The sequence below is a fragment of the Osmerus eperlanus genome, chromosome 12 (genome assembly GCF_963692335.1).
Source record: "Osmerus eperlanus chromosome 12, fOsmEpe2.1, whole genome shotgun sequence".
Lineage (NCBI taxonomy): Eukaryota > Metazoa > Chordata > Actinopteri > Osmeriformes > Osmeridae > Osmerus > Osmerus eperlanus.
Genome location: NC_085029.1, coordinates 697,272 through 711,973, shown reverse-complemented (window position 1 = coordinate 711,973; position 14,702 = coordinate 697,272). Strand labels below are relative to the sequence as shown.

At 44.2% G+C, this 14,702-nt stretch overlaps 1 protein-coding gene across 1 annotated transcript; it reads right to left on the bottom strand.

The window, feature by feature from the left end:
- Nucleotides 1-1,317: 1,317 nt before the first annotated feature.
- Nucleotides 1,318-2,461, bottom strand: LOC134031609 (uncharacterized). The gene is made up of 3 exons (XM_062475316.1): nt 2,363-2,461; nt 1,580-2,286; nt 1,318-1,496 (listed from the first exon to the last, which is right to left on the bottom strand). The coding sequence occupies exons 2-3, from the start codon at nt 2,043-2,045 to the stop codon at nt 1,318-1,320; spliced, it is 645 nt and encodes a 214-aa protein (XP_062331300.1). The 5' UTR covers nt 2,046-2,286; nt 2,363-2,461.
- Between the last annotated feature and the right edge of the window lie 12,241 nt (nt 2,462-14,702).

Below are 14,702 nucleotides of genomic sequence, written 5' to 3'. Positions count from 1 at the left end.
AAAATTCTAGTCGATCAATATGGGAAACGACCAATCATTGTATTTAAAGGCGTCTGATTACATGTATGTAATTGATTTCCCTGAATAATTCATACTACAATATGATGACAATAAATATTAATTAATGTCCCAAGAGCACCCTGAGCATGCTAGTTTCTCCACAGGCAGCAAATGTATTTGAAAGAGAAGAGACCTCCAGGCAAACCCAGAAAGCAGAAACAACTTGTTTTGCTAGCAGACAAAGGCCAAAGTCAGCAGGAACAGTACAAAGCAACAGTAGACCGCTCAAGTGGTTGGGCCTGCTCAACACTAACTGTCTACAGCAGGGGTGGGGAACCTTTTTTCTGCCAAGGGCCATTTGGATATTTATAAAATCATTCGGGGGCCGTACAGAATTATCAACTTAAAAATGTGCCTGCTATATTTGGTCAAACACTTAGTGCGAGCCCGCAGAGCGCGCAAGCGAATTTTTTTGGTACCTTGGTACGCAACGCTGCGCGCCTCCACGGTCCTCTTCCACATATTAAAATAGTGCTGCTGCCAACGAATAATGCAACTAATAATATGGTTCCTGCAGTGCCATGGCGGGACGGACCAAATTATTTCGCATACGGCCGGCGGGCTGGATGTTCCCCACCCCTGGTCTACAGCCTCGGCCCTGAGAGCTGTGGTACCACTAACTCCTCCTGTCCTGGGACATCCGTGGGGGAGGAGGACCACCTTCATTCTTAGATTGTCTTTTTATGTTAATAAATGTTGTACGCCTGTTTACATTTAGCGTAAGGGGCCACAAGTCACAGCATTGTACTTTAATATATAGATACACACGTATATTATAAGATTCCGGTTATAAAATCCAATAAGGATATGACAAAAAATCTATATATCCTCATTTTGGCAGTTATCAGAATCAGAATTGGTGTTTATTCGCCATGAAAGTTTGCACAAACAAGGAATTTACTTTGGCAGGAGAGCCTACCTAGGCAGCCATTTTCGGCGCCAACTAGAAAGTTACAGCATAACATGGGGAGGAGAGAAAAAGGCAACCCCCAGACAATGCTCCTAGAGGAGTACAGTGTGGGAACAGGCAAAAACCTTGACTTTTTACCAGGCGAGTGATGATCAAAATGTGTCGAGGCAGCTGTGGAGGGAGGATGGGTTGGAGGTGTACTGGCTACAGTCGGAACATTTAGAGATCCTATAAGTTTCAAGACGTGAAATAAGTTTTGTTTTTATTCTAAGAAAAAGATCTAGACTGTGCAAAACAGTGTAAACAAAATGTTTACATTACAATAATATATTACCCGCTGATCTTTTTTATATTACCCGCTGATTCCAGATTCCTGGCGTGGCTGCAAGGGTAGATGTGGTGGCCTCAGATGGTCCAGCGGCGTCCTCCGGGGCTCTGGTGGGACCTGGAGGTGATGTCAGTGGGAGGAGGCGGGTGGTGTCCACTGTGGCGGGGTTGAAGGGGAAGATGCCGCACTTCCTGAAACCTGCAACCACAAATCTCAGGTCTCTGCACCGCTCATACGGACCGCCTAGGGCTAAAGAAAAATTGGCCTTATTTAGTAGAAACAAGTTATTATAGAGGCAGCAAAATCTGCCTTTAGGGGGGGAAATAATCCCACGTCGAGCGGTTGCAGGACATGGGAGAGATGTGGTGGCAGGCACAGGAGCACGACACCTTCCCTTCTGGCTGTGTTGATCACCTCCAGGTCCAGGTGGCTCTTGTGTCCATCGAAGATGAGGAGCAGGGGGCGCTCCCTCACGGCATGTTTTATGAAGTGGTCCTGGAACCAACGCCGGAACAGTTCTGAGTCTATGTACCCCGAGGGACTCTTGCCAAATAAGGTCCCTCGGGGTGCTCCTGTGGTGTAGGCCCCCCCTGGGAAACCATTCCCATAGATAACAAAGGGGGGGATGTCGCCTCCAGCAGCGTTCAGGCACGCCAGCACCGTGATGTGGTCCCTGGTGCCGGGTGCCTGTTTGTAGGGGTGCTTGCACCCCTTCTTGACCAGCACCCTGTCCCTGCTCTTGTCCATCTGAAACCCCGACTCGTAACAGTTATATATCTGTCGGGGTTTCTCCCTCAGCCCGTTCTCTTCCAGTGTCTTTCCTAGTAGTTCGTAGAACTGCCCCACATTTTTCTCCCTGGCACACGAGGCTCGACCTCAGTCGATGTTGTCCGGCGCCCTCATGGTGAGAATGCCACGGTGACGCTGGCGGAAGTTCCGCCACCATCTCCTGCAGAGGAGCTTGGTGGTGGTAGGGTCTCTCTTCCTCCTTTAACAGAATATAAATATATGAATTTGTTTTACAATAAGCATTTTGGGGGGTGCATATGTAATATTGAACATACCTAATGGCGGTGGCAAATGCCAGGAGTTGGGCCTTGGTGAGTGGTAACCCATGGCCTGCGCTGTAGAGGCAGTACTTGACAAGGGCTTGTTCATCCTGGTCAGATAACAGGAGCCCTTGCCCAGACTTGTGGCCATGGGTTACCCGGCCCAGCACCCTATCCGCCAGCATCATCCGTGGCACATTGTTGATCTTGGCTGCCTGCCTCACTGATACTCCCTCCTCCTCCACTGCTCTCATAGACTTTTGCATGTCTTCCTCCCTCCACAGCTTCCTTTTCCTAATCTGGCTCATCTAAAAAAAAAATGTATGTCTGTTACTACCATAAAATAAGAAACTACTGTGTTATTTCTGTTATCTAGAGTTCCTAACAGTCATATGAATATCTATGATAAGCTTCAATAATAGATGTCTGAAACAAAATGCTTGCTTTCTAATTAATTATTAATTAATTAATACTTATTATTACTAGGTCTATATTGTCTAGGCTACCTCTTTAATATATATTACACAAAACACAATTTAAATAATACGTTTGTAGCCTATACCACACTCTTAACCAACATTGTCATGTGCTTGACAGAAAATGGCATGTATCAGTTGTTATTTTATTGATATTCTCATCTTTTAAAACCAAATCCAATAGTAATGCCTGTAATCAGAACACACCAGCTGTAAACTGGTTGAAATCCTTGTGACTGAATGTATCGGATACATTGTAACCTAGCCTTGTTAAAGGGGCGATTGACTGCAAAACCGATTTTACCTTGTCATAGTTGAAAAATTACAGTTTGGTGTGTAAAATAGACATACAGTGAAACTCAAAGTCCATTGACGCCTCTTTCCTATATAAATCTCACAATTTGTAACTGCTGCTGTGAAACGATAGCTTTCAAAGACATTCCCCGCTTGGACGTCCCAACGGGGCTACTCCTTTTTTGGCTCTTTGTCACGCCCCAACATTTACCTTCAGACCAGCCCACCGGTGTTCTGGCCCAGGAACATTACTGGAGCTCACGTAGATCGCAGACACTAGTTTATCAGCGCGCTGCTCTGTAGCCTACTTCCACGGGATTTGAAAGAAGAAACTTTTTCTAAGCATATTGAAAATGGACCACGGTCGTAAATGCAGTGTTCCAGACTGTACAGGGAATGCTGACAGTCATAGTCTTCCCACGGAACCAAACTCTCGACGGGCATGGCTGATGTTTGTCTACGAGAAGATCCCTGTGAAGTTCGACCCTTGGTTCTTCATTTGCTCGAACCATTTCACCAACGACAGTTTTGAAAACCTAGGACAATTTAAAGAAGGATTTGCTAAGCCGCTGTTGCTGAAAAGAGATGCTGTTCCAACCGTATGCTCATCACAAACGCAAGCTGTAAGTATGATTTTGTCGCTAACAGTTAGCCTGCAATGCTAACGTCTCCTCTATCTAGCATAGGTAGAATGCTAAATACGTTTCTAAACACATCAACATACCTTACTTAGCAAATGACTGTAGTCGGCATTGGAAGGGAAGCTTCCGAAAACGAATAGCCAGAAAACGAATAGCAGTCTAGCCTATTGCTAACGCTTGTCTAGATTATCTATTCGAAAGAACTGGAGAAAGGCAGGTGCTAGATACAGGATACGTTAGCATTGCTAATAACCGTTACCCGACAAAATCATACTACAGCTTGCGGTTGTGATGAAGATAAGGTCGGAACGCAACTCTTTTCAGCAACAGCTTCATAGCAAATCCTGCTTTACATTGTCCCAGGTTTTCAAAACCGTCCTTGTTGAAATGGTTCGCGCAAATGTGTCCAGGGTCGAACTGCACAGAGATCTTCTACGCTACGGTATAGACAAACATCAGCCATGCCCGTCTAGTCAATGTTAACTATAGACTCTAGCTCATCTGCTTTTTATTAACAGTGATTTGCAAGGTATGCAAGAACAGCTAGATAGCGAAAACACCTAGACTGTAGGCATGTAAACTAGTTGGGTGTGCTTTGCCTTCGGCAAGGGCACAACCTTTGTTCTCTCACATATATCTTCTTATTTTCCCACCCCTAAGGATCAGTCAATATTTGGACTACATAGAAAACGGCGGTGTCAAAATGTTCGTCTTGGTCTCGATTGTGTTGCTTCTATTGGGATTTACGTTCCGTTGCACGGTTTAGGCTGAACTTAAGTTTTTGTGGCAAAAAGTGAAGCTAACGGTGGCTAACTTGCTAGCCACAGTCAATGACGCTACTTACGTCACTAACGTCACAAAAACTCGCGTGACTACCTAGCAGAACATTAGTTTAGCAGCTCGTTAACTTGTGGAAGAAATTGGGATTTCCTGTGTGCTTACATTATTCACTAATCAATATAACTAGTCATTGGATACTAGTTAGTATGTTCTCATGTAAGCTTGCTATTAATAAGAGTAGATGGTGTCTATGTGTCAGGGTTAATAGATGTTCGTGATCAGGAGAAAGTACTGGGTAAACGTCCTTGGTCATGACTACAAGGAGAGCGCCAACTATGATCTCTCTAGTCTGAGTGGTCATGTGTTGGGAGCTGTGAATCTCTTCCTCTGAGACTGTTGTAACGTCATTACAGCCTGACTGTCACTATCTATGTTTACATTCCTGTGCCCTATAAAAGATGGTCCTCCGGCTTTCAGAGCTGAGAGAGACATGATTGAGACCTAAGCCTGGTGTTGTGTGGTCATTTATTGTCAGAGGTCTGGTTTTCTCTCCCAATCTGCAGATTGATAATACTTATTAAAATCCAGAACTCAACTGAACTTAGTCACTCCGTTTATGAAGAGACGGACAAAACACTTTCTTCATCAATTGGCGTTGTCGAGCAGCAGGATTGCAGAACCAGATCCAGGAGAGACCCACGGCAGCACCAGTATAAAGCAGAACCCGTGGTGCACAAAACTAAATGGTAAGGGGATCCTTTTCCAAAACCCCATTCACGGACTGCTTTATGCTTGGTGCGCCTGCTGTCCCTCTGCGATGCTGGTAACGTAAACAATTTAAGAACCTTTTATTGTGACGTTCAGTTGGGAGCCTGGTCTTAGCAGACCAGAGTCTGCTAGGCCTCAACAGGAGGAAGATAATATTAGAGTTTTGGTTTAGTAAATTTGGGTCATTAATTGACTTGCTATTTTTACTTTGTCTTGGTCAGAGTTGGCAAACTCTGATAGCGTACAAGAACTCTGGTCGTGTGAAGTATTGAAAAAGTATGTAAAACAATCTGTGTTCTTGATCTGAGGCAAAGGATCTGTTAAGAGAATACGTCCCATACTCTTGATCTGGGGAAAAGGATCTGATAACATAGAGTATGGTTTTACAGATGCAGACCAGGGGTGAACCAAACAAGGAAAGGTATGTGTTTCTTTTAAAATGCACGTTTACAGCTGAAAACTTTAGTTGAACAGACATCTTATGTTGGTTTGAATTGTATTAAGTTGAATTGTAACTGTATTAAGTTTTGTGTTGGGCTTTTCTCTTTTGAACAGAGATCTTAGTGGGACTTTTATTTTGGTTTGAATTGTAACTGTATTAAGTTTTGTTTTGGGCTTTTCTTAAGACCAAGCACAGTAGGTGGGCAGTCATAATGTATCAGGGTCACAGGCTTTATGCGAGAGACCAACTTTTAAGGGTAAAGTGGTTTTAAACAAGTTAGGGATACTTTGACAATGTAAAGGGGCAGTTAGGCTTTTAACTGACAAGCTTGGCATTTAATTATCAGCGAGGGACACAATCAAATACTGAGGGAAAGATAGACTGGCAGTTTATTGATCAGCTCGTCTCTCTTAAGCACGAATTGTGGTTATTTTGTTACTCATGACGTAACGGAGTTGTGGAAATTATTGTAGGCGCGTTCCCAAGTTGAGGTTTTTTTTTGTATGCGCGTCCCATGATTGAGCGCCCGGAAGGCGAGGATAGTTTGGCTTGAAAAGGCCATATTTGTAGTTCACTAGCGAGTTATATTGTAGTTCTTTTATTCTTCTATGTGCTATGTGACCGTTTTACATTGCTATGTGGTTTTGTGACTGTTCTAAAGTGCTGTGTGATTTCTTGCTGCAGTAAATCAATAGAGTTGGTTTCATACCGTTAGGAGATTTGTTACAGATAGCCTACGTCGTAATTCAGTATGGGTAGTTCAGCTTCCACTACGAGAACGATAGAGACGTTGTTACCTGCGAACAGTCCAGCCAGATATATGTTTGAGCTACATGGAATTCAAGCAGTGTCAAGCATTGACAAAATGGCATGCGTGGACAAATCATGACCCGACACATTGTTTTCCGTTGGAGGGAACGTTTGACGTAAAAATATTGGAGAGTCTAAAAGCGGTTTTGAAAGACAAGGAAACAAGTCGGACGTGTAAACAATTTGTCAGCTGGCCAATGTTTATGATATGGTTAACTGAAGCTACGAGACGACGTGGCATTGTCTATCTTGAGAAAATACAATCAGATCAAGCTAAAACTGATTCTGATAAGAGAAGCTAGGAGTGAGCTGGAGCGTCTTGAGAAACAGAGACAAGATGCACAGAAAAGTGAGCTAGAACGTTTCGAGCGAGACAAACAAGAGGCTGCTAGAATTGAACTAGAGCAGTTTGATAGAGAGAAGGTCGGGGAGTCACGTTAGAACGTGATCAGACTGAACAAAGTCATAAAGTGAGGGAACTCGAGACATTGCTTGCACATGCTAACGGTGCCAAAACAAATTGTGAGGAGTCAGTAGTTGTGAAACAGGCTGAAGGTAGCGCTCAAGGGAAACTACTACCTAAGATTTGTAGCCTATTTACCGACGATGAAGATGATGTTGTTGCTATAGCTGCGGCTATGCAGAGGAGAGCCAGAGACATGGAAAATTCATTGTTATGGGAAGCAGCGGGTCAGGTGCAACCAGCACAGAACCTACAAGAGAAGGTTGAGGTTCATACCACAGAAAATATGATTGGTGAGGTTAGTCAGGAAGGCCTAAGAACAGAAGAAGCACTACTGCTTATGAGGTTGTGGAAAGGGTTCAGGTCAATCAAGCAGAGAGAGCCCCAACCATGAAAGGCCTGTAACTATCAGTTGAACCCCCAGGTATCAATGAACCCTATGTGTGCATATCCACGTCCTGATGTATGACAGCCTATGTACCTTATAGCCCATGGTCAGTGACTGAGCTGAGGGAGATAGGAAAGGGATTTCCTGACATGAGAGGACTCAGCAACATTTCTAAGAGATTTGCAAATAGTTATCAATGTCATACATACTTTTATTGATTTGAATCAAGGGTAAGAGGTTGCACTCCAGCCCGGTGTGTTGAGAAATAGATTCCTGATGGTGTTTAATGGCAGTAATACCGAAGGGGTGTTGCTTGACTGGAGCAAAGTGTATGATTGCAAACAGAGAAAAGATGAGGATCCTACAGATTATCTGGAAAGATTTACTAGGATTTTTGAAAAAAAAAAAAACATTTCTGGTTTCACAGCAGCTGCATCCCCATTCCATGTTGTCACGTGTTCATATGTGGATTGCTTCCTGAACTCCAGGTAGAAGTTAAGAAACAGGTTCTACATTGGGAGAACAAAACTTGCTATAATTATGGATTTTGTCAAACATAATTGTACATTGATGCAGGAGAATGCAGGAAAGAAAGTTGAGAAATTAATGACATTGCAAATGAATGTCTTACGGAGAGAAAATAATATGTTTAAAGGAAAAAGGAGAGCCAGGAGCAGGCAGCAAGGGGAGTTAGAGATAGACAGGGATATGTGCATACTCTGTAGACAGATATGCCACAGGGCAGGTGATGGTCCAGGCACAGTATACAGAAAATAGTCAGTACCCTTCAGTCACATACTCCATACTACTGCACTCAACCCCTCCCGTTTTCTTCAGAACGAAGAGCTTGCTGTGGCCTGCTCAAGGACACTCAGACAGTAAACAGCCACAATCAAAATAAGAATAATCAAGAATAGGGGAGGCAGAGAGCTTCTCTTTTTCAAGTAAGTCACAGAGCTACTAGGTCAGCCAGTGCAACTGTAGACAGTACCCGAAATCAATGAGATGGTAGTGGTAGTTTCTGGGGTTCCTGTGGACACAACTGTCAGTTAGCTGTTATGGGTGGATAGATGGATCTTTGAATGAAGATGTATTTCTTTCAACTATGGGGTGTCAAGTAAATCTGTTTGAAAGGAATTTGTTGTGCAAACTGAACCGAAATGAAATGCACTACTGACTTTTTCTTATCTATTCCTTAGGATAAAGAACACTTGGCCTAGCAATCCCATACACATCCCCCATCAGTGGAATGCAGAGATTTTAGCGACCGCAGATATGGCCTTGCTAGAAGCTGGGCCTGAGCTACTGTGGTCCACACACGCTTATCATATTGGGCACATTAAGAATGCTACCCCAGTTGTTATCATTGATTGTAGTACGACTCTTGAGAACCGTACCTCAGTATGCTAGTAATAGAGAAGTAGGGAAAGGTATTGTCCCAGTTATTAATGCTTTGTTGAAACAAGGAGTCATAGGTAGACTTTAGGTCAATTTGATCCTTTAATGCTAATAAAATACTTGGAAGTTTATTATGGGTTTATAAGCAGGTAATGCCTGTGTTATACATCCTGTTGTGCCTAACCCTGTTACGATACTTAGCAAGTAACCCTGTTACTTTCTAGCTCTGTGAATGACTATTGTTTGCTTTCTTTTCTGTTACCATTGCAGAAGAGAGCCAGTATCTGTTTGCATTCACGTTTCGCCAGGTCCACTATACATTTCAGTTCTACCACAGGGGTACACCGAATCACCTACGTTGTTTAGTCAAGCATTACGAGAGGACCTCCAGGATGTCACCTTAGCAGCCGGCTCTACTCTGGTGCAGTATATTGATGACCTTTTTGATATGTTCTAAGAATCTTGCCTCCTGCCAACAGGACACTATTGCTGTGCTACAGGCACTGGCTGAGAAGGGCCACAGGGCCTCAAAGGCAAAACTGCAGTTATGGTCTTAGGAGGTCAAGTATCTGGGCCATACACTCAAAGGTACAGAGCATCTATTGACGCCTGATAGAGTGGAGGCCATCCGATGGATACCGAAGCCTAGAACACCAAAACAACTCAAGTCTTTTTCTAAGTTCAGCCGGGTATTGTCGTTAGTAGATCCTTGATTATGCTGTGTTGGCTAGACCTATCCTTGACTTAACCCTTGTGCTGCCTTCGGGTCACATGACCCAAAGGTTCATAACGAACCATCGTTGTGTTTACCCAATTTTACCAAACAAAAAACAAATAAAAATAATTTTATTTTAACCTTCGCAATGTGGAGGGTCTGAGACAGCCCGACGGTTAAAAGAAAATGCTTCACTTTGTTTTTGTATGCAGTAAAGTTGTCGCAATACGACGGTGGGTCACAATGACTGATGGGTCAGAATGACCCGAAGATAACACAAGGGTTAAGGAAGGAGACTGATACTCATTTGTTGTGGAAAACTGAAGCTGATAAATCATTTGTATCTCTCAAGCAGGCCTGGGCCCAGGCGCCAGCTCTCGGTCTGCCAGACTACACCAGGGTGTACTGACCCAGCAGTATGGTAATCTTAAGAGGCCTATTGCCTATGTGAGTTCTTCTTTAGATACTGTGGCAGCAGGTTTCCCCCCGTGCTTACGAGCAGTCTGTGCTGCGGCAACATGTGTGTAAGCAACTTCAGATATAGTGCTGGGGTCGCCCTTGGCAGTGATGGTTCCTCATGCAGTAAGTGCTTTTCTGTTACGCACCAAAACTCAACACCTGTCAGCCACTAGAGCTACAAAGTATGAACTGTAATTGTTGACTAAAAGTAACATTACAATCCATAGATGCTCCCCATTGAATCCAGCTTCATTGTTGCCCAACCCTGATGATGGTGAACCACATGACTGTGAGATGGTTGTCGATAAAGTGCTAACACCCAGACCTGATATGTTTGACAAACCTATGGATAATGCTGAACTTGTGTTGTACGTAGATGGATCTTTGTCCCGAGAATGGGATGGCTCTCTAAACTCCGGATATGCGGTCTGCACGGACAGTGAGACATTCAAATCTGGTAAACTGTCTCCACAATGCACTGCACAGCAGGCAGAGTTTTGCTTTGACAAGGGCATGTTGTTTGTCAGAAGGCAAGGTCGTAAATATTCACACTGACTCGAGGTATGGATTTGGAGTTACTCACGATTTTGGTGCCATATGGCGAGAAAGAGGTTTCATTAACTCCTCAGGTGGAGCAATCAAGAATGGAAAGATGATTGATAATTTGTTGTCTGCAATACTACTACAGAGAAAGCTAGCTATTGTTACTAAGTGTGAGGCTCATACTAACAATACAGATGATGTTTCAAGAGGAAATGCTAGAGCTGATTTAGCAGCAAAGGCTGCGGCCAACTCCTCTGATGTGTCCCAGGTCTCTATTTGTTTGTGTCTCAGCAACCGGAAACACGCACTCCCTCTCTTCATGTTGTGGCGGACCTTTGAGCCGCTGCTGATAACACTGAGAGGGATGGTTGGTTATCCATGGCCGTGTGAAAGATCCAACTTCGGCAGTGTGGAGCCACCCCGACGGCCGCGTGGTGGCGCCACGTGCATTGTTCCCTTGGTTAGCTCGCATGGCGCACGACTGTGCCCATACGAGCAAGGGGGGTATGGTCTCAATAGTAAATACTGATTGGTTTGCACCTGGTTTTTCCACAAAGGCTGAGCAACATTGTGCTCAGTGTCATACCTGCCAGCAGCATAATCCCGGAAAGGGACCAAAGAGAAGAGACGCAGCCCACCCGCCACCAAGTGGTCCTTTTATGCATTTACAAATTGATTTTATTCAGATGAACAAGTGTTGTAATTTTGAGTATGTACTTGTAATTGTTGACATGTTCTCGAAATGGGTAGAAGCCTACCCATGTCGGAAAGTTGATGCTACCACGATAGCCAAGATTCTTATTATTAGAGATGTGATCTGTAGATATGGGATCCTCACAAGACTGTCCAGTGATAGAGGTTCACATTTCACGGGTCAAATTGTTCAGGAACTTTGTAAAGCGCTCCAGATCAACCAGCATTTTCACTGTCCCTACCACCCACAGTCTGCAGGGGCAGTGGAGAGGCAAAATGGAACTTTGAAAAACAAACTAGCCAAGATATGTGAAGAGACTGGCCTAAAATGGCCTGATGCACTCCCACTAGCTCATATGGCCATGAGCCCAGAGGAGGAATGGACTTTCCCCACACAAGATAGTTTTAGGGAGACCAATGAAATTGCCTGTCTCTCCCCCACTATCATTGAAACAGATGGATATCCACCAGATGGATGATACAATGTTAAACTTTTGTTTTGCCCTAACTAGAGCAACCAGGGTTGTGCATTCACAGGTGAAAGCTGCCCGCTGGGGAGCCATGTCATCCCTATCAACCGGGAGACTATGTGAAAGTGCACAAACGGAGGACTGCCCTCTCACCAAGATGGACCGGTCCATACCTGGTTTTCTCTTGGTGACTCACACAGCTGTAAAGGTGGAGGGTCCCAACGGAGAGCCAGGGGCCGGTGGAGGAGCAGGTGCACCTCCAAATGGTGCCTGCTCCAACTTGTCATTTGTCTCATCCCCACTGGGTTACTCCTCCAGGAGTACACCAAGGGGGGTGGAGACCCGTTTGCAGCGGCTGATCCGGGAGCAGGCTCCAGTCCAGCTGACCGATTTGAGCCAAAACCAGGATCCCGCCATCCAGCACTCCAATCCAGGGGTGCTGAGAAGGAGGTCCCAAAGAGCACCCACCCGGAGGTGTTGAAGACGTCGAAAGGTGAGTCACATGAGGAGAAAGCCAGAGAGGGGCTGCTGTTGCTACCGTGCCTCTCTCCCCCATGTGTGATTCATGAAGCAGATGACAGCACCCAGACGGGAAACCAGAGAGAGGAGCCTGGAGAGGGGAAGACACTTTCAGTCTTCCTCCGGCCTCTACATGAAGCAGATGACAGCACCCAGAATGGGGACGAGAGGATACTGTGGTGGAGGCCTTCGGTTGTTTCAAGGAAACCGAGGCCGCTGCCGGAGCTACGATGAGAGATGAGATCCAGACATACTGACGCACACACCTGACAGACATTTACTGATACTGGACGCACGAGTCCACAGACATCGCATACATGAGCCACACCGAGAGTCACTATTGCACGCTCCCAATTATACTGATGAACTGAACTGAACATTGAGATTCATCATAAAGCACACATGAAGAACAATCTGTGCAACAACACCTTTCCGTGGACGAAAAAAAAAAAAAAAAAAAAAAAAAAAAAATGACTGGACGCAGCATTAGAGGGGACAGACCTTGCAGGGTTTGTGGTTAGAGTCCCAAGCATTCTGGAGGTTATCCAGGGATATCTGTCCCTCTGTCAATGGCTGATATGTGTAAGGTCAAGAAGTGGCCTTGTGTAGGGTTGGATATAACAAATGTGACTGTTCTGTCGAACAAGTCAGTCATCTCTTGAATATGCCCCACCTGCATTGTTTTGTGTATGGCATAGTGGTACAGTGAGAGTGAAAAAATACATGCAAGGATACGGTTTCTATGTATGCTCACACTCTACTGGATGATTTGTAAGTTCAATTGTATCTGAGTTCAATGTTACTTGTCCTGTATACCATTTGGGCGGGTGACATAAATTCCTGATGTTGCTGACTATGCTATTCCTACACTTTTAGCATACTACAGAAGATGTAGTATATGGTTGATTAAATGTTTAAATAATTATGGGAAGGTATTTGGTAAAAATACATGTAACCACACTGTGGTATGTATGCTAACAGCCTGTTGCATGATTTGCCTGTTGCAGATGGACCTGTAAGTATAAGGGCATCACCATTTTGGTCTCGTCGTGCAGCTAACAATGGCACCATGTGGGTATGTGTTAAGAGTGCTTATTATTTCCTGCCGGCCGTCTGGTCAGGAACGTGTTACCTTGGGTTTATTGTAGGAGCCCTCAGACCTGTAGATGGGTTGCCCCTGCACCCCTTTCCCAAACATTGGTGGCACCGCCACAAGAGAAGTATTATTAATGCAGATGCTAAGAAGCTGGGATCACATCACGTGGATTCAATAGTACTCAGTCACTTTTCACGTTTTCAGTTGCCATTCTCCCTGTGTATGGTGTTATCACTGCCTTTAGAGATATTAGGAGCTTAGCAGTAGGGTTGGAGTCCATTGGTAATGAGACAGCCGACGCCTTAACTGCAGTTGCGTCTGAGATGAAGGCCATGAGGCAGGTAGTGCTCCAGAACCGTATGGCACTGGATTATCTGTTGTCAGCTCAGGGAGGTAGCTGTGCTGTGATAGGTCATGACTGTTGTACTTTTATCCACGATGAATCTGCTAATATCACAAGTATGGCTGCTTACATTAAAACATAATGTCAGCTTTGGGGGAACCTGAAGCTAGGAATTGTGCTGACTGACCTCCTCTGTTCGGGGTTTCTTTTTTGACTATCATTCAAATAGGAATCACTGGATTGGGCATGTTAATCGTTGTTGTGCTGATTGTGGTTTGCGCTTGGAAGATGTGTACTGCCTGCTGTGTACAGTGCTGTGCAGTAGGTTTTCGTAAGGCTGCCAGTAAGATTATGGTAGCCCAAATCAAGCCACAGACTGATGATAACTTTATTGCCCTGGGAATGACTGAAATGTCTGATATGTAATCTCAAGTACCAAGTGACTATTTTGCCAATGTAATAAAGATGGCCATTTGCCTCTTTCTATTTTCCAACTGATATACAATGCTGTATGCAATGTGAATAGATCTGTCCTTGACCACAGATCAGTTAACAATAATTAATGAAATACTCTGAATTTAATGAACAGTGTTTGACCTATACCCTGATGTGTTGAGCTCACGAGAGCATGACCAGTGGGTATGTCCAGCAGAGAAATATGCCTATGTTTCTAGAACTATTGATAAACTAAGCAAAAAGCTATTCACTTCAATGACTTTGTACCTTTTCACCTGTGATTGGGTACTACCTAATATTTCTTCAAATCCTATAATCATGTATGCTGTGCTGAGTAGTTACAGATACTGTATTGTTTGATTGTTAAGGTTTTTAAATGGTATGAAACTTGTGAAATGTAAGAACTTAGTCACTCCGTTTATGAAGAGACGGACAAAACACTTTCTTCATCAAACTTCAGGGAGATAGCTAAGCTAACTGCTTTACTGCAAGGCAGCTGCAGAAACGCCACAAGCAAAGAGGCCTGGGTGATAACTATTTGCTAATTTTACTTTGTGATATGACACACAATTGTGATGTGTAATGTATATAAGCTGATATT